This window comes from Ambystoma mexicanum, chromosome 4q, assembly GCF_040938575.1.
Source record: "Ambystoma mexicanum isolate Mex_15411 chromosome 4q, UKY_AmexF1_1, whole genome shotgun sequence".
Taxonomy (NCBI): domain Eukaryota; kingdom Metazoa; phylum Chordata; class Amphibia; order Caudata; family Ambystomatidae; genus Ambystoma; species Ambystoma mexicanum.
Window position 1 is genome coordinate 1313795029 of NC_090928.1, and position 22496 is coordinate 1313817524.

A 22496-nucleotide genomic window follows, 5' to 3' on the forward strand; every position below is an offset into this window, starting at 1 on the left:
TCCAGCGCTTCTGGCAATCACTAGCTGTGCGCCTCACTACTCCAAGGGCACTTATTCTGTCAGCAATGGTCTGCCAGTGTGCCTGGCATCTGGCATGTGTGGTCTTGGACCCTGCAACGATGACCATTTCCCTATCATGATCTGACACATACTGAACAAGTGCATTCAGTTCGGCGTCTGTGAAGCTTGGCTTCCTTGATGGGCCGGACTGTGCAGCCGTGCCTGGGGCATCAGCCTGTGCCGGACGTGCACTCTTCCTCTTGCGCTTGGAAGGGGGTGGGGATCCAGAGTGTCCTACGCCGCTGTGGACACTAGGGGCAGGAGCCGTGGTGGACTCAGTACTGGGTGTGTGGGATTGCCCACTCAGCATGGGAGTAGGTGCAGGCATTGGGGGTAGTGGGATGGGGTCAGGCCTGATCTGAGGTGCATGAACTAGGACCGACACAGTCTTGGCAGGGTGTATGAGAGGTGGGGTGGATGGAGCCACACCCTGGCTACGGGGGCCAGCAGATGACCTATCTGGCATAGATGCGCGTGCCCTGATGACACCAATGTGCACCGGTGCACGTGCAGTGGACCTGCTGACCTGGATGTCAGCGATGGGATCACCCTCGGACAGGTCTGGTGCCACAATGGCCTGGTCCGACAAGGGCTGATCAGGGTTGGTATCAGCCACATGACTCTCAACTGGGGGGGGGGGCATGGGTGTCCCTGACTGGTCCTCCAGACTGGGGGGGACAGGGGCACCCTGCAAGTCACAACCACGTCCCCTAGTGGATCCTCCACGGCCACCACGTGTGGCTCGGCCACCTTTGCCACCCTTACGGCTTGCACGCCTCCCAACCATGGCACTGATGGTATTGTGCGTATGGGAGTCGGTGTGCACAATTGTCCTGGGCAATTGGGTGTCAAAGGGGTTGGGTACCAGATGGTATTCGTACCCTAGTGCAGTGGCAAGGCTATATGACACCCCTGGGGAAAGATGACGGGTCACGCAACGCACAGGCACCCCAAAAAAGTTAAGGAACGTGCACAATACCCCTCCTAGACCACGTGTGCTGATGGAAAACCCTGCACTACGCTGTGGCATCCAGTAACACAATGAACGTATGCGTGTCACACGCAGCCTAGAATGACCTCTGAAGGGGTAGGCTACACACGAGGCAAGCACAGAAGTTAGATACGTGCGTGACTCACCGTCTGCCAGGTAAAAGAGCGTGAAAAATGAGCGCGTTTGGTTGGCAACACCCCCGCCAAAAGAAGATGTGTACGCTGTCTGAGGAGACAGGACAACAGTAGAAGGGGACACTGTTTGAGGGAACAGGCCCAGGTAAACCAGTACAAGAGGAAAAAGAGAAAAAGCTGTCAGAGGTAACAGGGAGTACGAACTGGAAACGCCGTGAAGTAAATCGCGTGTGAAACGACAAGAAGTACAGAATTCACCCACTCGCTCTCCACGAAAAGCACGTACAAGGAAATGGTGTTCAACACTACCTTATATACAGGCCCACACGTACAGCGTCACTTACGGCGTGTACGTGCTTGGCCCATGTTCACCAATCACACGCTTTGTCACTTCTGCGTGTGGATCCTTTTTCACCAATCACACGCTTTGACACTCCTGCGTGTAGCTCACTTTTCACCAATCACACGCTTTGTCACTCCTGCGTGTGGATCCTTTTTCACCAATCACACGCTTTGACACTCCTGCGTGTAGCTCACTTTTCACCAATCACACGCTTTGTCACTCCTGCGTGTAGATCCATTTTCACCAATCACACGCTTTGACACTGCACGTGCAGGTAACTATAGACGCACATATGCTGGTGACGGGTTTTCGCGCGATTCGCTGAGTGTGGGGTTTTCACGTGCAAAATCACTCCCTATCAGGCTGTCCACGCGTTCAAACACGAAAGACCACGCTCCTGGCCAGGAGGCCGAATTAAAGTCCCCCAGAGCCCTGAGCACGCTCCCACCTGCCATCTGCTGCTGCCTGACTGCCTGCTGGCCACGTGCCCCACAGTGCTGGTGGGTGGGGGTGGTGGGAGACATGGGTGGGGGCCTGGTGGAGGGTGCCCCTGGTGGATGGGGGGTGGGGGTGGTGGGAGACATGGGTGGGGGCCTGATGGCAGGTGCCCCTGCACTGCTGGGGGGTGGGGGTGGTGGGAGACATGGGTGGGGGCCTGGTGGAGGGTGCCCCTGGTGGATGGGGGTGCAGGGGGACATGATCAGGTGTGCAGGGTAGTCCACTGTTTTGTGGGCTGCCTGCAGGGGCCGTGGAGGGTGTACAGGGTACACCTGTGAGGGCCCACCCAGCCTATTCGCATGTGATAATTCCCACGCACCCCTGTGATACACGTACCCTGGCCAATCGCGTGTTGAACTTCCCGCTACCCCTGTAATACACGCACCCTGGCTGTTCGCGTGTGATAATTCCCGCGTACCCCTGTGATACACGTTCCCTGGCCTATCGCGTGTTCTACTTCACGCGTACCCCTGTAATACACGTTCCCTGGCCAATCGCGTGTTGAACTTCCCGCTACCCCTGTAATACACGCACCCTGGCTGTTCGCGTGTGATAATTCCCGCGTACCCCTGTAATACACGTTCCCTGGCCTATCGCGTGTTCTACTTCACGCGTACCCCTGTAATACACGCACCCTGGCTGTTCGCGTGTGATGATTCCCGCGTACCCCTGTAATTCACGTTCCCTGCCTAGTCGCGTGTAGTACTTCCCGCGTACTCCTGATTTGAAGATTGCCCGCTTTGCTTTCCTTGTTTGCCTGCCCTGTGAAGTGGCCCAGGGTTAGCGCAGCCCTTAGCGATGATTTAGCGATTTTGATGGCTTTTCCTTGCGCGAGGGCGTTCTTGGGGGCGTTACTGGCGCTGCTGCAGGCTCGCTGCGATTCTCTGCGCCACGGCTGGTTTGGGAGCTTGAAATCCATGAATACGCTGTGCGCGGAAATCTGTTTTAGCGCACGTGCCTGGCGCAGACTATCGCAGGCGCACGCTGTGCGCCAGCCGCGTGCGCTACTTGTGCGCTGGATTCTATGAATTACCCTGACTATGTACAAAAAAGAACAATATCTGCATGGAGGCAGAACAAAGTAATGAAGAAGTAAATAGAACAAAATTAAATGACACAATTATGTGTACACAAGAAACTTGTGAGTATCAGGAGCAATTATAGTGTTGCACAGTTATATAAAGACCATGTCTTCAATTAATCATCAAAGTGTAAAATTTCTATGGACACTGGTCCCAAATGGTAGCGACCAATTGTGCTACCTTGGGTCCCAAACAAAAGTTCAGGAGAGGGGAAAAGTATCCAGGTAAGATTACATAAAGTTATATTGATACAAGGCAAGTATATGTGCAAATACCATGGAACAACATGGATACCCTCAAATGTATGAGGAAGCAACCCATACCTAACATGGTCAAGGTTGCAACGTACAAGAAGTCAAGACTACTCAATGCAAAGGACAAATAGTGTTTCACCACAAAGATAGATGTACCAGATAGAATGGTGTACAGGTGACGGATCACAATGTTCGTACCATTAATATATTGACTTGCAAAGCTTCGCTAGCGAACCGCTAAGAGAAAACATAGGAACATAGTAATTCAGATGATGCTTCCAGGATCAGAAAACATAGGAACATAACAACTCAGATGTAACAATGGTAATTAATCTCTTCATTCAGGCCATTCGGATAAAGACTACCGAGTCTGTCTATCCAAAAGGTTTCCCTTTGATTGAGTCGCAGGCCCAAATCTTCATGTGGGTTGGTTTTCTTCAATACTTCCAGGATCAGGAACCTGATTTGGTTCAAATTGTGGCTTTTATCCCGCCAGTGTCGTGCCACTGCTGAATTAGGGTTACAGTTACGTATACAAGAACGGTGTTCGTTCCACCGTGCTTTGGCCGTTCTTGTGGACTGTCCGACATAATACTTCCCACAGGGGCATTTGATAACATATATTATGTTCACACTATCACAGGTTCCAAATGTTTTTAGAAGAATCTTATTGCCTGTTCTAGGATGGTATATCGTGTTGCCCTTGGTTACTAGATTACAATTGGTACAGTGTAAACACGGATACGTTCCTGTGCGTAGGGTAATAGGTTCCTTCACGGTGGGTCGTGTGTGGACTAGTTCGTCTCGTAGGTTCTTGCTTCTCTGGTAGGCGAATACTGGAAGTTGTTCAAAAAGATTCTGTACCCTGACATCATTTTTGAAAATGCTCCAGTGTTTTTTGATGGAGTTTTTTATTTTGTTACTTTGGATGGAGAACTTCGAGACATATACTGGAGTTTTAAGTTCTCTCTTGGGTTTAGACGTACTCATCAGTAGGGTATCACGGTCTAAGGAATCTACTCTTTGAGTCGCCAAGTCGAGTTCTTCCCTCTTGTATCCACGTGCGGTGAATTTCTCTCTCATTTTAGATTGTTGTGCTTGGCAGTCGTCGGGGTCACTCACAATTTTCTTGACTCTCAATAGTTGACTGTAAGGTACATTTTTGAGTAGACTGGGCTGATGAAAGCTCAAGCGGTGCAGTAAATTATTGTGATCTGTAGGTTTGCGGAACAAAGAGGTGCTATAATTGCTCTCTCTTTTATCTATTTGGACGTCAAGAAATGTGATCTTATCTCTGGAGATCTCTCTAGTGAACTGAATGCGTTGGTCAACATTGTTAAAATATATAAAAAAACTCATTGAATGTATCTTCAGTGCCCATCCATAATCCAAAAATGTCATCGATGTAACGTAACCATAGATGTATATTCTTGTTCCATTCAAGATTGTTAAGCACGTGATCCATTTCAAACTTATGCATAAAACAGTTCGCATATGATGGTGCCATGGTGGCCCCCATTGATGTCCCAGAGGTTTGGAATAAGAAGCTGTTCTGAAACTGAAAATATGAATTTTCTGAGATGAACTGCAGAAGAGCCAATATAAATTCTTTCTGTGCCCTAATTTCTGGTGCTCTTAGCAGATCACAAAGATAAACAAAATCCACCCCTCAGACCGATTGTTGCTGGGACAGAAAGTATCTTCGACCCACTGGCAGTCTACATTGACAGATTACTACAACCGCTTATACAGGCATCATCCACATACCTAAAGGATACAACAGACTTCCTTAATGGACTTAAAGACTTTTCAGCTATCAGTGAAGACTGCATACTATTCAGCCTGGACGTATGTAGCTTATATACCTCAATACCCCATAGTGAAGGTATAGATTCTGTTGAATGGTTGTTACTTAACAATTCAGGTGTGAAAGGTAATCCCCAATTCATTCTGGAGCTACTAAACTTAATCCTCTACAATAGCTATTTTAGACATCAGGGCGAATACTTTTTACAAACATCGGGTACCTCGATGGGATCATCGATGGCGCCCGTGTACGCTAATACTTTTATGTTTCAGTTCGAAAGTCAGCATGTACTGGAACATCCCACATGGGCAGCATACATTTTAACCTGGAAGAGGTTTATTGATGACATTTTCTGCATTTGGTGTGGCACACGAGATGACTTGGACCAATTTTTTGAATACCTCAATTTAGTGCATCCTAGGATTAAATTTACTATTGAGATTGGTAACCCTTATTTACATTTTCTTGACGTTAACTTAAGTATTGTTAACAATAAGATAGCTACGTCTATATACCACAAACCGACTGATGTAAACAATCTGCTTCACTATTCCAGCTTCCACCCGAGGGCGATGCTCCAAAGTCTACCATATAGTCAAATATTACGCCTGAAAAGAATAATTTCGGACCCAGAAGTTCTAGATAAGGAATGCACAAATCTTGTTAGTAAATTTCAGAACAGAGGCTATCCACCAGAAATTTTGGAAATTGCCAAAGACAGAGCTTCAGAGATCCCCCGTACAGATTTACTGAAACCTAAATCGGAGGTTAAAGACACCCCACTTTTATACATATCAAAATTCTCAAGACAGAGTTTTCAGATCACAAAAAGTATAAAGAAACATTGGAATATTCTTCATAATGATCAAACTCTATTGGAATTGTTCCCCACACCACCAATGATGTGTTTTAAAAGGGGTAAAAATATAAGAGACAAGCTGGTGAAAGCTGAAAGAGTACCAAAGGAGAAACAACTTCTCCTAGCTACCAAAAAACTAGGCACCTTCCCCTGCTTAGGATGTATACACTGTAATAACACAATCAAAGGTAATGTAGTGACTCACCCCAGGAATGGTCAAAAAATCAAATTAAGAGACTATTCTACGTGTCTGACATCAGGTGTCATATATATGTTGAAGTGCCCTTGTGGCAAAGTGTATGTAGGACAGACCAAAAGACCTGTTAAATCAAGACTGTCTGAACACAAGTCGAACATAAGATGTAATAATCAATACTCACCGGTAGCTCGCCACTTCAACATGCAAAAACATACAATTGCCCAACTAAAATACCAGGTGCTAGAAGTTGTTAAACGACCTACAAGAGGAGGTGACTATCAGTCACTCTTACTACAAAGAGAAGCTTATTGGATTGATAAGTTAAGCTCTTTACAGCCCTGGGGTCTAAATGAAGATTTCACATTGAACTGTTTTCTGTGATTTGAATTTGACAATAAGGAATGATTGATCTTTAACATAAAATTGAGAGTCACATCGCTATTCCTGTGTCTGACTGTGATCTAAGGCACTACTTTGTTGAGACTAGTAGATGGTTGCCATAAAAATAATTGCCTGTAAACACAGTGTAAAAATTGTTCTTATTCTTAATTTTCATTTTTTGTCATTCTGTTATACTTATCACATTTAATTTTGATCTTTTGTAAAATAAATGCATTTACCCCATTGAGATTGCTATATTGCACTAGGTTGTCCATGCAATGAGAGAGAGATTTAAGGTTTTTTTCCCTCTTCCTGCATAATGTGAATCCATGTGATCCACCTATTTTGAACTGATAGGTTACACATGGTCATTAAATGACCTTAGCCAGATAATCTGAACATTATATTCATTTTTTCCGTGCTATTTTTTTCCCTTTTAAGATCCGAGCGTTTCGTTCGATTCAAGACCCTTTGTCATTGCTAATTTCGACTCTATTTCACATGGTACACTATTTTTCTCAACTTTCCTCTCCCCGTTCTACAATGTGCGGACTAGTATTTGTAATGTCCGATTTACATCGCACAATAGGTTTCTGTACTGTATGAATTTTTTCCTTTTAATTTATTTAGTTACGCACCTTTACGCTTCCCGATTTAAGTTACTTCTTGTCATTGAATGCCTAGAGATCTACACCTTCATTACAATATAACCTCGTTCCAAGATGGCCGACCTTGAGGCCCATTTACTTCTTAGTCCTTTTTCTTTACCTATTACTTCAGTCCTCTATTTATCTCCATGGTCACATGTAGTCTCCATGGTTTGTGAACAACAAGCCACTCGGCTAAACAGACTCTGTTCAGGATTGCCCCCTATGCTCCAGGTAAGCGTGAATGCATGTGCATTTATCTATCTAGGGACCAGGGAAATAGTTCCTTAGTCTCATGATTCTTTCTTTTTTTTCTGTTTTCCTTACACTTTCTTTAGTTGATACTCTAACTGACCTATTACTGCCGGATTCTTCAGCTGTTGACCGGCCACACAATCTTGACATCAGTTGCACATCAGCTTTGAGAATTGTGCCATTTGCACATTCTTACCACAGTAATTCTTTACATTTTTTGCCTTGATTAAACATCATATTATGTTTCTATTACTTCATATCAGATTGCTAGGTATATTATACTAATCAGGACTTCATTCCTGTTCAGTTTGGCTATTCGTATGACAGAATTCCCACATACTGAGGCACCTCTGTAGTGACGGCGGGAAACTTAAGTTCTACATCCTTATGTGGGCCGCTGTATTGATTATTTTCCGCCCTCCATATTTTGGTTAGGTATGTTACTCAATTCTTTTTATCTCACACCTATGACTGTTACGTTTGAACATTGAGCTTGGCATTGATCAGGCTTTGTTTTCTTTAGATTTCTGGTATCTTTTTGGGAATTAGCCATGTTTTAAGGAACTAACTGATGTACGAAGACTGTCTATCTATTTTCACCGCTCCGTCCGGTTCTCTGTTTCCGGCATTTTCTACTCACAGAGGTAACGATTTTTGTATTTCTTCCATATTAGATTGATATAACCTAAGAATTATCTGTGTGTTGTTTTACCTACATATTTAATTTTCTTTAGCTTATGTTTCACCATCCACGTGATAGATCCCATTAGAGGTAGTACTCTACTAAATTACAGCATGATGGACGTTATACAGTTAATTTTGCAGGAAAAGATGCTTCAGTAGACCTTCAGCCCCTCTCTCGAGCAGGGGCAACCTAGTTAATCTTATAATGTTGCATGAATTACAATGCATATTAGAACATGTTACATTGTTTCAATTCCCTATTTTTTAGGGACAGATTAATGTTCTAAATACAATTAATGCCATTTATTTTTTAACTGTATACATTTAATATGACATGAACAGTCTATGCATTGTGCTTACAAAATTTTCTTTACTGAATTTATGCTTTCCTTTTACATTAAGAGTCCAAGTGTGGCCTTATGAAGAAGAGGAGAACTTCCTCGAAACGCGTCGCTAATCAATTTGGACTCCATTTTTCTTCAATTTGAGCTTTATCTATTGATACTGTTTCTATGCACTGTAAATAATCTTTGTCTGAACTATAATTCTTGCTGAAAATAATACAGCCTGACTATAAAGATATATATTTTTTTATCTCACACTCCTGTGTCTGACCATATGTGTTAGAAACAAATGTATGTACAATGCATATAACGCAGTTTAAACAATTGTATTGGATTAATCCAAACATTTGAAAGTGTGCAGGGGACGGGAGGGTTCCCAAGTTGAATCCTCTTTCTGTTTACGGAGTTTGTAGAGTACGCAGTAGGCATGTTGTACTCGTTGCTAGCAGAGTTTCGAGTTTTCTTGTCTATCACCATTTCCAGTTTATTTCTTTTGTGATTGGCTGCAATTTTAAAAAAAGTGTTTTAACTTTATAAATTGGTTAAAGAATGTTGACGTTCCATAATAAAAACAATCCATTTTACCAAATTAGATACCACTACATAAAAGTAGATATCACATGTCTCCATAAAACCGCATCAATTTATCATAAACATCAAATAATTAAATTGCATCCACCGACACTCATACCCACTCACTGCTCTTTGGCAGAATTCTTTAATCCCCAGCCATGCTTCAATCATGTACATGGTGATAAAGCAACGAGGTCCTGATATGATATGCATTTATAACGCACCTGTACACAGGTGTTTCTAGGCGCACTACTGTGTAACGCAGCATATTCAAGGATTAGGCGTTCACTTTCATTTCTATTTCTATTTCATTTGTACATTTATTTCTTTACATCCAAATAGCTGAACTGCTTATAAATGGTCAAATGGGTCTTTCCAAGCGTTCCCCAGATCACAGTCTTGTAGGAGACTGGCATTCGGTGGCACCTTCGCAGATTTTCTGCTTCTTGAATGACCTTCATCTTGTTTTGCAAGCAATGAATTTCAAGCTTTCTCTGCTTTTCGATCTTTATTTCTTTATTTCTATTCAGTTTTGAAATGGTGGTGAGGCTGGATTTTTAATTTATTTCAGGGTTCCATCTTGCTGCTCGTATTAATAATTACTTCTCCTGCTCAGTGTTGGAGAATGTTTGTTTCAGACTTTTTACAATGCTACTAGTTTCATTGCAGGGTTCATCTTGTGTTGTCAAGACCTGATTGTTGCTGTGATTGGCTAATGTCAAGTTGTTAATCACTTGTACAGTGATGGAGAATGTCTTATGACATCTCAGTGCTAATTGGGAACAAGAACACATTCTCATCCTCTCCCAAGTTTACAATGTTGGGAAGACTGTGATCTTTAAAGATCCTCTAAATCCTAGGGGATCCTAGAGTATTTTCAATAGAATAGATCATCTGATATCTGTTCAGATTTGAGGACCGACCAAAGGTTTTCTTGCTCGCTAAACATTTGCAGTGCTTGTCCCCAATATGGAACCACTGATGTGTTATTGGGATGAGGACTGATTAAAGTTGTTCCTGCACTCTTCCACTGCATGTCCGCAGTATGTACATTCTGGTGGATTCTCAGAGCTGATGAGTCACGGAAGCTTTTCATGCACTCTGGGCAGTTGTAGGGCTTTTGCCCACTATGGATCTTCTGATGCTTTCTCAGAGCTGCGGGGTTACTGAAACTTTTATTGCACTGCGTGCACTTGTAGGGCTTCTCCCCAGAATGGCCCATGAGATGGTTTCTCAGAGTCGAGGCATGACTGAAGCTTTTCTTGCACTCAGTGCAGTTGTACGGCTTCTCCCCAGTATGGGTACTCTGGTGGGTTATCAGGTCAGAGGACTGAATGAAGCTTTTATTGCATTCTGTGCACTTGTAGGGCTTCTCCCCAGAATGGCTCATGAGATGGCTTCGCAGAGCTGAGACATTGCTGTAGCTTTTATGGCACTGTGTGCACTTATTGGGCTTCACCCCAGTATGGACCCTGTGATGGCTTAGCAAGCCTGAGGAGTGACTGAAGCATTTCTTACATTCTGTGCACTGGTAGGGCTTCTCCCCTGAATGGATCCTCTCGTGGGTCTTCAGATGACAAGAGTTACTGAAGCATTTCTTGCACTCGCTGCACGTGTAAGGCCTCTCCCCAGTGTGGGTTCTCTGATGTGTTTTCAGATGAAAAGAGCTAATGAAGCTTTTCTTGCAATCTATGCATTTGTAGGGCTTCTCCTCAGTGTGGATCCTCTGATGGGTTAACAGGTTTGAGACGTGACTGAAGCTCTTCTTGCACTCTATGCATGCGTATGGCTTCTCACCAGTATGGATCAAGAGATGGCTTCTCAGAGTTGAGGCTTGGCTGAAGCTTTTCTTGCACTCTGTGCACTTGAAAGGTTTCTCCCCAGTATGGATCCTCTGGTGTGTTTTCAGGTTTGAGGATTTACTGAAGCTTTTCTTGCACTCTGTGCAACTGTAGTTCTTTTCCCCTGTGTGGATCTTCTGATGGCTTCGCAGAGCTGAGGGGTCACTGAAGCTTTTCTTGCACTCGACACACTCATATTGCTTCTCCCCAGCATGGATCCTCTGACGCCCGAACAAATCTGAGATCTTAGTGACACTTTCATTACACTCTCTTCCTTTACAGGGTGCCTTGCCCACGTGAGACCTCTTGTGTATGACTAGATTGGACTGGTCAGTAAAGCATGCCCCACAAATCTTGCAGGAAAATGCGGTCTCTTTCACAGATGTGCTGGGCTTCACTGCATCGCGTGCGTCTTCCATAGGATTCCTTGTATTCCCCTCTACGGATCCCATCGTCTCAGATTTATTTCCAGACACTTGGTTTTGGTAGCAGCTCCGTCTGTGGAAAGAAGCAAAGGATTCAGACATTATTATATGCTATTGGACAGTCTGTAGGTTTATGCGCCTAATGTTAAGCTGTGGATGTGTGTCCCCATTACCATCTGGGTAATACCCATCCCTCACAATAACACTTTAATATAAATGGAGGATCTTATTAGCAGTGATTGGAAATTGATTTGAATGTGTTCTTTACGGTGGTGTTAATGTTTGCATTTTATTCCCAATATTGACAATGCTATCCACTTCTTTCTAAAGCCTTTCAACCCTTAATGTCACTCCTTTTCCTGTAATGTATCCCCATTATATGCAAATGAGGTTTGTGATACTTTTGACCTTTTACATTTCATTTATTTTTTCTTAACTTTATCTAATGTATTATTTTATGTTATAATGCATTTATATAAAAATCACAGGGAAAGCAATACATTCTTGGCACAAACACGCTGACAGAATTCACCATTGACAACAGCGCAGAGATGACATCGGTACTTTATAACGGGGTGAGAGAATGTCACTTCAAGAGTAGACGTTGCAGAGTAAGGTGGAAATGGACAGGGACAGGACAGAATAACAAAGAAATGGGATGGAGGAGTGACAATAAAGTGCTGGAGGGTTGTGTGTGGGTAGGGAGATAGGGAAACAGAGTTGTTTTTTAATTTACATTTTTAAAGTGCTCACACAGTCCGCGGGCATCGAGGCGCTGTTACAGGAAATGTTTTTGTTTATTTAGTTGCACAATTGTTTTTGTCTTAGTTGCGTATTTATAACACGCTTAAACACCCAGAGGTTTCTAAGCGCGGACCCGGGGATCAAATCTGTGTTGCTTCATGTCGTCCTGCTTCCAAGAGGTGCACGTTGCCGCCGAGCTATCCTCCCGGGACAAGTGATGAAGTAACGTTGAGTGCTAGGAAACAGGCTGTACAGAAAGAAGGAGAGCTTTGAGGTTGGATTTCAATAGTGGTAGAGTGGGAATTCCCGAGTTGGGGAATGAGGAGAGGGAGAGAGCAGAAACGAGAGGGAGCACAGGAGGCTCCAGTGGTGGCAAGGAGGTGAGCAGAGGATCATCGTAACGAGCGAGGGCGAGAGTAGTGAGCGAGATGAGCAGATCGGTAGGGTTATCATTATTAAGGTATTTATTGAGAGCGGACTAGGTTGGGAAGCAACAGAGCGCTTTACAATCATAGGGGAAGAATAAGTTATTAAGCATAGAAAAAAGGCAGTGAGGCTCTAACAGGGGAGGGTTGGCAAAGGATCTCCAACTAACCCGGGGGAGGAAACAGTATGGATCAGATCATGCTGTGTCCAGAAAAGAGGGGCGTGCGTGGTGTATGGACCTAGGTATTAGGGAGTAGCTATTCCTTGAAGAAGATGGTATTGAGCTCCTTCCTGAACTGTAGAAGAGAGGGAGTGAGTCAAATGTTGATGGGGAGGAGCTTTCAGAGTCTTGAGTTGTAGACTGTAAAGACTGGTTGTTTTTTCCAGCAAAGTTCAAGTTTGCATATGTCCTTCTTGTGGATCGTAGGCCTCTGGAGATGCAGAGTTTCTCAGTGAGGTAACTTGGGGACTTCCGGGCGACAGCCTTATAGATGATGCAGCAGGATTTGAAGATTGGTCGAGAGGAGTTTGTTGATGAGTCGTGCTGCAGCATGCAGCACACATCTCAGGGGAGCCAGATGAATTGCTGGAAGGCCTTCCAAACGGCCATTGCCGCCATCCGGGTGGGAGAGGACCAAGGCTTAGGCAGCAGATATGAAGTTGTTTTCTGAGATGAAGGGCTTGATTTTTTTGTAGGAGAGAAAGGTTTACCAAGCCGTTTGTGTCTTACTTGCTGTGTTCCGTTTGAAGGAGAGGTGTCAGTCGATCTCGAACCAAAGGGACTTAGCGCAGCTGGCCAGCTGGGGTGGGGCAAGTCCATGGATAGTTTTGAAGACGATAAGTTTAAACTTAGCCCTCTGTTTCATAGATAGTTAGCCAATCTGGTGATGGGCAGTGGAGGGAGAGGTAAAGCGAGAAAGGTTGAAAAAAGTGTGCAGAATGCAAAGTTAAAGACTTTGTCCAGAGGTGAAAAAAGCATAGGTTGGAAGGCCATCGAGGAGACTCAGTAGTCCGATCTAGAAAGGATTAACGAGGAGATAAGCTTTTTAGCTGTATTGAAAGGAAGCCGACAGACGTTTCTGATATTGAGAAGGTTGAGTCTGACTGCAGCGGCGGCAGATTTGAAGATGAAGAGCGAGAAGTGGTGTGGTGGTTTAAGGATGACACCAATGTGACGAGCGGAAGCAGAGTAAGGAATGTGGCCCAAACCGTGCATAAATGGGACAGTAATCAGACAAATGAATGTGTTAATTGGCTGCCTAAAGTGGAGTCTGCAGCTCATTTTATGACGGCACGTCCTTTATTCTTAGATACCGCTGTGCACAGCAGGAATAAGAGCAGTGGAAGAAGCCAGGAAATTCTTGAAAAAACAGGCATCCCAACTTTTCACAGTGGCGACTTACATGTATGTATCATGGAACAGGATATATGTGCAGTTAGTGCAGCACTATACATGGTATTTTATATTATTTCATATTCAGTATAGATCAATTGTGACACATATCTAATGTTTGGAACTTATAACATGAATTGAATACACATGACAACCATTATGAAGAACTGGAGAGGAATTGCTGATTGCTTTGCCCTTCATTGTCATAAACGTTGATATAGTTGTGCTTTAATGGGTGGCACCCAAAATAAAGCTGTTGATTGGTTGGTAGTCAGGAGAAAAGAGAAGGGGGGGGTGGGGAGATAGTTTGGTGGGAAGTAGAGAACTTCCATCTTAGTGGAGTTGACCATGAGCGAGTGAGATGCCATCCAATATTTGATAACGGAGAGACCATTTATTATTTCGAACAACAGCTTGTTGGATAAGGAGTGAAAGGAGAAGAATATCTTAGCGTCAACAGCAAAGAGTTGCTAGGAGAAGCCGTAAGAAGAAATCGGGCCGTCAACAGGATAGAGAGTGAAGAGAAATGGACCAAGGACAGACCCTTGGGGAACTCCAATAGTAAGGGGGTGAGTATGGACATAAGGCTGCTCCAGGATACCTGAAAGTGTATGGGGGCAAGATAGGAAGCAAACCAAGCGAGAGCCTCATCTCTGATGCAAAGGAGAGAATGTAGAGAGGTCAGAATTGTCAACAGTATCAATGGCAACAGAGTGGTTGTGAAGAATAAGAATAGTTGAAGGGTTTGCATGACGAACAGAGGAGATGATATTGCTGATATTGGAGAGAGCTGTCTCAGTAGATTGCAGGTCGGACACCAGATCTTAGAGGTTGTGAGTATCAAGGAACTCAGTGAGTCGATTGAATACTACTCACTCTTGGATTTTGGAATAGTGTGGTAGAAGAGAGGCAGGGAGGAAGTTGTCAGGACATTTAGGATCTAGACCAGGTTTTTTAAGTAGGAGGAATGGCCGTAGCTGTTTTCTAGGATGCGGGTAAAGTTATCCTTGAGGGGTACGGCAAGAATCTCATCAGGATGTGTGAGGGGGGGGGAAGGTACACGTAGTAGCAGGAGAGGAAGGTAGGTGGCACACATTTGAAATTGGGGGCAGCTGGGAGGTATTTAGCTCCTGTCTGAAGCCTACGAGAGCAGGGTCAGCTTAAAATGAACAGTTATCAGGAGCTACTATTGGCTCCCCATGCCAACATGTGCTGAGCAAAACACACCTATGTAAATTGAACTGTGAACATTTTGGACAATCTATAAACACTAGGACACATCTATACCATACTTAAAGCATGGAATCCAGATTTGCAGAATGTTATGTGCAAGCTCCTCGTTCCCCAGTGGTAGCTCCTAGTCACTGGTTAATGCTGGATCACCAGGAGCTTTTAGCTCCTACTAATCCAATATTAATTCTGATCCCTGGAGTGGTGAAGAAAAGTGAGCAGGAGGAGGTGATAGAAGCTAAGTCGCTCTAGAGAGAAAGACCATTTGCAGAAAGCTTAGAGGAGATTGAAGTGGGTTTAGGAGATGAGAAATGTCTTAGGGCCTCATCACGAGTTGGGCTGTAGCCCTTAAATGTGGGGGTAAGGGTATTACAGCCGCATTTAAGGGCTTGCCCTATCACGAGTGGGGCGCTAAATCGGCTGTTTTACCTCCAGCTTTTTTCTGGAGGTGAAAATTCCTGTTTTCGGCTGTATTACAGCCGGCTGTATTAGCCCGCAGTATTAGCACCGAAAATTCTCCATTGGATCCAATGGACCCATTCAGGAATGGGGATTTACCGTTAAGGCCCAACCCGTGATCCGGTGGTAATACCACTGGACCAGTCGGCGCTAGGGCTATTACAGTCGGCGGTATTATAGCCGGGAATACAGCCCAACTCGTGATGAGGCCCTTAGACTCTTAGGTTGGGAGGATTGAGACGAAATGGGAGAGCGACAAATGACACATTTGGAAGTTAAGCATAGAGGAGTAGATTTAAGGAGCAGTGAGATCAATTTGGAAATCAGAGGAGCATCTGGACCTTTGTCAAATGCAAAGCTCTTTCTGTATTTTTGTTTTCAGGGAGCATAAGAGAGGTATAATCCAGAGCCATGGAGCGTAGGATTTAGGAGTGTCGTACAAGGGTACTGATAGGAGAAGGGACCATAAAGTTAGTGAAGGCTTATTCAGTGGGTGGAAAGCAAAGTTCAGCGTAGGAAGAGAAAGAGATGGGTGTAGGTCAAAGATGCAGTCAGGGAGTTGGGAAACTTGCACTTAGTAATAGTTGTAGTAGAGAGTTTGGGGGAAGCAGGGTTGTAGACTGAGGCAAAGACGATAGAATGATTGGAGGGAGAAGGAGTGGTGGCGATATTAGAGGCAGAGAATCGAGAGGAGATGAGAATAAGGTCAAGGGAGTTACCATTTGAATGGGTGGGCAGAGACTGGACAGAACAGTAGAAGAAAAGGTCAGTGAAAAGAGCAACAGAGAGCGCGGGTTGTAGTCCCCAATAGGAAGTTTTGGGGAAAACAGTATGCAACCACCACTACCCCTGCCTGTGAAGCTAGGGCAGGAAGGGTTGCAGAGTCAGAGATCCAGGTTTCAGTGAGGGCAATGAGGTCAAGAAAAGGAGAATGAGAAAGGAAGACATCGGAGGTAAAGGAGCATTTATTGCAGACTGCACATTCCAAAGAGCAATAGAGATGTAGAAGCATAGCGACATTGAGTCTGGGAAATGGAGAGGTGCGAGAAGATTAAGTGCAATAGAAGTTGGAGTAGGTTTTGTGAATAGAGAACGTAGTGAAGCAAAAAGAGGTGGCACTGAGGAGAAGAGATGATAGGATGGGAAGAGTTGAGACGGTTCCGAGCAGAGAAGAATGTAGAGAGAAGTAGAAAGGACAACAAAAGACAGCATGAGAAGTGCATGGTGAGGGTGACGTCCAGAAGAAGCAAAGATGGGTACTTACAGACTAGTAGCAGGATACAGCAAAGTAAAGGCTCCTAATCTAAATGTGATGATTCATATCTGGGATTGTTAGTGTTTGTTTGCAATGAGTGAATTTGAGAGAGAACACAGTTCCCGAACAGCCAGCATCACAATGTTAGTGACTAGGATGGGATTTACACAGTGAAGTGCAGAAGCAAACTCATTCTTATTTCTTTTTTACCTGTTGGCATCACCTCGTTTATTTCTTCCCTCTGTCTGGCCCTTCTTCCGTACTAAATCTCTTCCATTCTTAACTGTATCTCAGCTGTTCCCTATTTTTCTTTTTCACTAAACCTTGTAATATGATATGGCATTTAAAATGCGCCTATACACAAATGTTTCAAGGCGCGACGAGGCAAGGGAGGGGGTACACAGGGAAGACAGAGACAACGGTCTTACTAGGCCAGGTGACATTGAGATTGCGTAAGTGCGGGAGAGGAAGGAAAGGAAAAGTTCAGGCGGAGAGGGGGAGGGGCAGTGCAGTACATAGGATAATAGTAAAATAAATGAGACAATAAATAAAAGTGTGGCCGGCTGGTGGCAAGTGCAAGGGTAAATGCAGAAATTGGGTGTCAAGTGCTGGCAGGGGGCTGCAGGGATACAGAAACAGTCCCCTGAGTGCAAGGGTTGCCAGGGGGGTAGTGCAGGTGCACAACTGCTGGGGAGGGGACCTGGGCCCGACATCAGAGGGTAACCAGGTAACCAGTTTAGGTTTCAGTAGGAAGATCAGCAGGGGAGAGGAGAAGAGAGAGCAGAATCAAAGAGGAAGGTCTTGAAGTGCTTCCAGAACCAGAGATTGTTCTCCTCAAGTTTCAGAGAGGTAGGGAGGCTGTTCCAGAGGCAGAAGAAAGATCTACCACCAACTCGTTGCTTGGAGAAGCGACTGACCCCGAGGGAGTTGGAGGTGGATGAGCGAAGAGCTCCAGAAGGAAGATATTTAGGAAGAGAGAGTTGAAGTTATTGACGCCCCAGGCCCCAGAAGGCCTTCTGGACAATGCAGAGGGTTTTGAACTTAATCCGCACCACCACTGGGAGTCAGTGCAGAGATTTCAGTCCTGGAGAGATACAATCTCTGGGCCCTGGAGAGATAAGAATCCTATGATGTTGCCCCTTCTCGCCGAGATGGAGAACCTTTCCTTGAGGTCAGGGAGGTGAGGGCGCAACCTGATAGTCCCTCTCGGGGTGGAACTCAGCAGAGGGTTGTCATGGGTGGGGGATTCCCCTTCTGGGATACAGGGAGGACATTAGGGGCTAACGCAGTATCCCCCCCCATCTCTCATTTACCTCTTTCACACCTCCCTACTTACCTTGACAGTCTCCCCAAGTACTTATGTCAACCCTTCTATACCTACAGTACTGGGACGAGGAAGATTAGAGCCGACTCCACTCAAACATTTCCTCCAATTACTGAGATGAGGAAGAGTAAGACTGACTCCATTGAGACGAAGAACAGGTTTCTGGACCAGAAAGAGCTCACAAGATTATCTCATTAAGCAACGTAGTTTTTGTGTTCCGTGGAACTTAAAAAGCAAAGAAGGACTAACAATACTGTCAGTCCCTTCCTGTAGGCAGCCCGAGCAAGGCAACCACAGCACAGGCAGACAGCCTGCAGATGCTGACCAGGACGTGGTGTAAGGAAAGATAGCGTCCTTACCTGCTTGGATGAGGACCGAAGGACAGAAGAGGCTGTGGCTCCTGTCATGATTCCTGCCCCTCATGTCCCCAGCGGTCCAAGATGTCAGGCCACGATCACCTACATGGCCCTCAAGGGCCTCTCCATCCCTCCAAAGACCCACTTGGAGTCAGACTTGCCGCATGTGGCACCAGACTCACTCACTCCCATAGGATAACATTGGGGATTGGACTTGTAGTGCATTGATGGGGACAAGATGGATGCCCCCACATATTTCGGTTCCCAGAACTGCATGTGCGGTCTAGTCTTTTGGGTGTGGTTCAGCCCAGAGACACCTGGGATACCCAGAGACTATTTAAGCCACACCCAGGCTGAGAAACATGCTTTGCGTTTTCTGCACCTGCAGCGTGACACTCACCGTGTTCACATCGGTCTCCAGTAGGCCTGCATCTTTCTTCTGCGCTCAGCTCCTGCAAGAACAAGAACACCGTTAGGAACAGCCTTACCTTGCGGCGCTTCTGCCCATCATTCATCGCTCCTTCTGTTCTGCGGGCATCTTCGGCGGTGTCATTCCCATCCCGGCACACCGCTTCCTAAGGAAAAGGGAAAAGAACAGTAAAAGGGCATTAGTAAGCATTCTGCAAATATTTGCTTATTTTTAAATACTGTACGAGCTTCAAACGCTTACCTGAATCCCAGCCGCTCTGGGGGAACTCTGTCTCCGGAACTTCACATCCATCTGCAAGAGGGGAAAAGACAATCCAGGTTAGTGTGGAAACATCTAGAGGCGCCGCATACCGCGCTTACCCACCACATTTGTTCTGCATAACCGGCATCCACGCTGAAAACGTTGCAGCACATAAAAGACACAGAAAAAGAACTCAATTCAATGCAAATACGAAAGGGGTGCATCGTGCATCGCGCTCTCACTCGCCTTCAGCGCTACTCATCTCAGCAGCACGCCGCCATCCCCGGACGCCGGCCATCATCTAAGAAAGGAAAGGAACGAAGTTAGAGAACTGTTCAAAAGACTCATACTTACCTGTCGGACTCTTGCCAGTGAAGTAACTAGGCAGCAACGAGCCCGCATCAATCAACGCGCCCCTGCACTGAAAGCAGGACGGAGAGCACACTATCCAAGAAAACAAGGTGGCCTGTGGATCAAAGGGAAAGGTTGGACCGTGGGGAAGAAGGGGTTCAAGCACACAGGGACAATAGGGAGTTAAACTCTACCAATTCTGTGTTTCAGGCCCAGTCTCCAGTCGAATAGCTTCCAGGGAAGCGTTTGAGGTCAGAACAGGCTGAGTGACGTACCCGTGGATGCCAGGTGAGCGTTACAGGTCCCGATGTGGAAGAACGCTGAGAAAGACAGTCCAGCATGTATGCACAGCCGGACTCCCAGAGAGTGAAGGGAAGCCAAAAATGGCAACACACAAATAGGCAACAAGGCAGAAGAACTATTGGAAAACACAATAAGGCCAGAGACTGAAGTGAGAGGCTGGGAGTTCATCCAGAAGGTACAGGGGCAGCTCAGGGGCACACAAGACGCCAATATAGAGGAGTCTAGGACCAGAGAAAGGAACACAGAAATAGGGGTCTGGGACCAAAGAAGACAATCTAGAGGGTCTCGGAACCGGGAAGACTAAGATAAAGCAGTATGGGACCCTGTAAAGAGGGATTTCTGAACCCTAACCTGGAGGGGCAGAGGTTCAGAAGGCCAACCTAGTTTCTTGGAACATGGTAACCTCTGGACAAGACAGACCAATCAGGGTAGCTATGGCAGGTGGTCAAGACTAAGGGCCTCATTACACGGTAGGCGGTAAGGGTTTACCGGTACCGGTATTTTACCGGTACTGGAAAATCCTTACCGCCTTACTACGAGTTCCCTTTGCGGGTTGGGGAATTTAACGCCTGCTTTTTGCAGGTGTTAAAAACCAAACCGTATAGGGACCAGTGGAGCTAATTACGGTACCGCAATTTGCGGTACCGTAATTAGCGCCTTCCCCATTCCCATAGAGCCCTATGGCGCAAAAATGGGAATGGGGAAGGGCAATGGTGGACGGGGGAATCACCACCCCGCCAAGCTGGAATGGGGCGGTAATTCCCCTTTCCACCAAGGCGGTGTCGGTATTTTACCGGCATGAACCATGGCGCTAATGGCGCCATGGTTCACCGCCTTCCGTGTAATGAGGCCCTAAGTCTCAAGAGGGGTGAGGGTGACTGAAAGACCTCAATGAGCACACAAAGCAAGGACACTTACAAATTACTCCAGACAGGTGTCATATTAAAAATATAGACACATTTATTACAAGGCCTTTGTAATATAGACCATAGCAAAGAATTACAATAATACTGAAGTAAACCAACACATCACAATCAACACAATATATATACAACACCAGAGGGGTCTAACGGATTAGGAAGCACAGAATATGTAGACCACCTAGATGGGGAGGAAAACAGGCAGTGCAAGTAATCTTTAAACACAGTTCCACATCAAGAATGCACTTAACTAAGGGGCAGTCCAAGCCCTACGAAGAGAGGAGCCTTATGCTCAATAGTACATGCACACGCTTGTGCCAACGGACAAAATAGGGTCTCTTCAAGGGTCACTAGCAGCTCAGGAAGGTGGATAAGGTTGATGAAGAACAAGTCCCCACTATTCAAGCAGGACCTCGACTTGCGGGCAGAGGCAGGTTGAGAGTGCGGGATAGAGTCGCTATTTCCCCAATAGCAGTGGAACGGAAAGGGGCCGTCAGAAGCCACTTTGTGCAAAAAAATGGGCTCCTGCGCTAGGGGCCACCAGTTGGGGTATGGACTACTCACCGGTTCCCGACGCAGGCAGACCCAGACTTCACCAGTTCAGTCCACTTCGCTGGCAGGTTCGAATGCAACAATCAGGACGTCTCGACACCGTGTAGTTTCTGCGGTAGCAGGCTTCAGGGTTAAGGGGGTCACAAGTGCAGCGAACTTGCACAGGTCATTGCCACAGCAGGGCAACATGGTAACCGCGTTTACTCCTGTCCGGGCGCACTCGTCTCACTTCAGACCTGGGAATGGCAAGTGTATGAAATTCGGTGTGAGCGTGCCGTGGACACAGAGCAAGCAGTATACCAAGTTTCGAGGGCCTCCTCGAAACCGCAGCGGTATCAGAGCAAACGTCCCATGTAAGCTGGTCAGCCCACTGGTTGGCCCAGGGACACTTCCCAAGAGGCTTACTTGCAGGGTTTGATGAAGGTGCTGAGAATAGTTGGTCCCACTATTCCAATGAGTCGAAGCGCCTTCCCAGACCTTCTAGGACGATCAGATGCAGAGGGGTCTCGCAGGACGACAGCGGGCTCAGGGTTCAAACCTTCCAGCGGGTCACCAGCGCTTCCTCGACTCGGCTTCTTGTTGCAGGATACTTGGTTCCTTATCCTTTGTTCGTGTGAACTCAGGAGATCGACCTGGTAGTGGTGTTTTCGGCCTCCTCTTATCCAAAGTTCCCTTCGCGCCAAAGCGGAGAGGACCCAATGGGAGATCTGCTCACAAACACTCACTCCATACGTGGACCAATCACAGACCACAGTGGTCCCAGTCATTCATGGCACTCCAGACTCTCTGGCACCCCGGATGTGTATTGGGTACAGACATCCCAGCCCACATCCTGGAGGCACACACACAAGGCATGCAGAAGCCCGCGAAAGCTTTGGGTTTCGCAGGAAAGTGCATGACCAAATAAGGACTGACCCGGGTCGGCTCGACCTGGGGAAGGTGAAGGGGCAAGATGGCCAGAGGACAGGACAAAGAACCTCGTGGCATGGCCATTTTGGAGCCAGGCCACCTATTTGTGCCAAACGCGGTAAGCGCAGATAATATGGCAAGAAAGGGTTCAAAACATAAGAAAAACGATAGCTGCCAACAGTCCTGTCCATGACACATCTGCACAGTTCATAAAAAGTCCATCAAGA

At 45.9% G+C, this 22496-nt stretch overlaps 1 protein-coding gene across 1 annotated transcript in view; it reads right to left on the minus strand.

The window, feature by feature from the left end:
* Positions 1 to 8849: 8849 nt before the first annotated feature.
* LOC138468423 (zinc finger protein 271-like) overlaps positions 8850 to 22496 on the minus strand; it is a 40144-nt gene continuing 26497 nt past the window's right edge. Inside the window, exon 2 of the mRNA XM_069608977.1 lies at positions 8850 to 11450. Coding sequence (XP_069465078.1) covers positions 9989 to 11404 — 1416 coding nt within the window. The 5' untranslated portion in view covers positions 11405 to 11450 and the 3' untranslated portion in view covers positions 8850 to 9988. The remainder of the gene's footprint in view (positions 11451 to 22496) is intronic.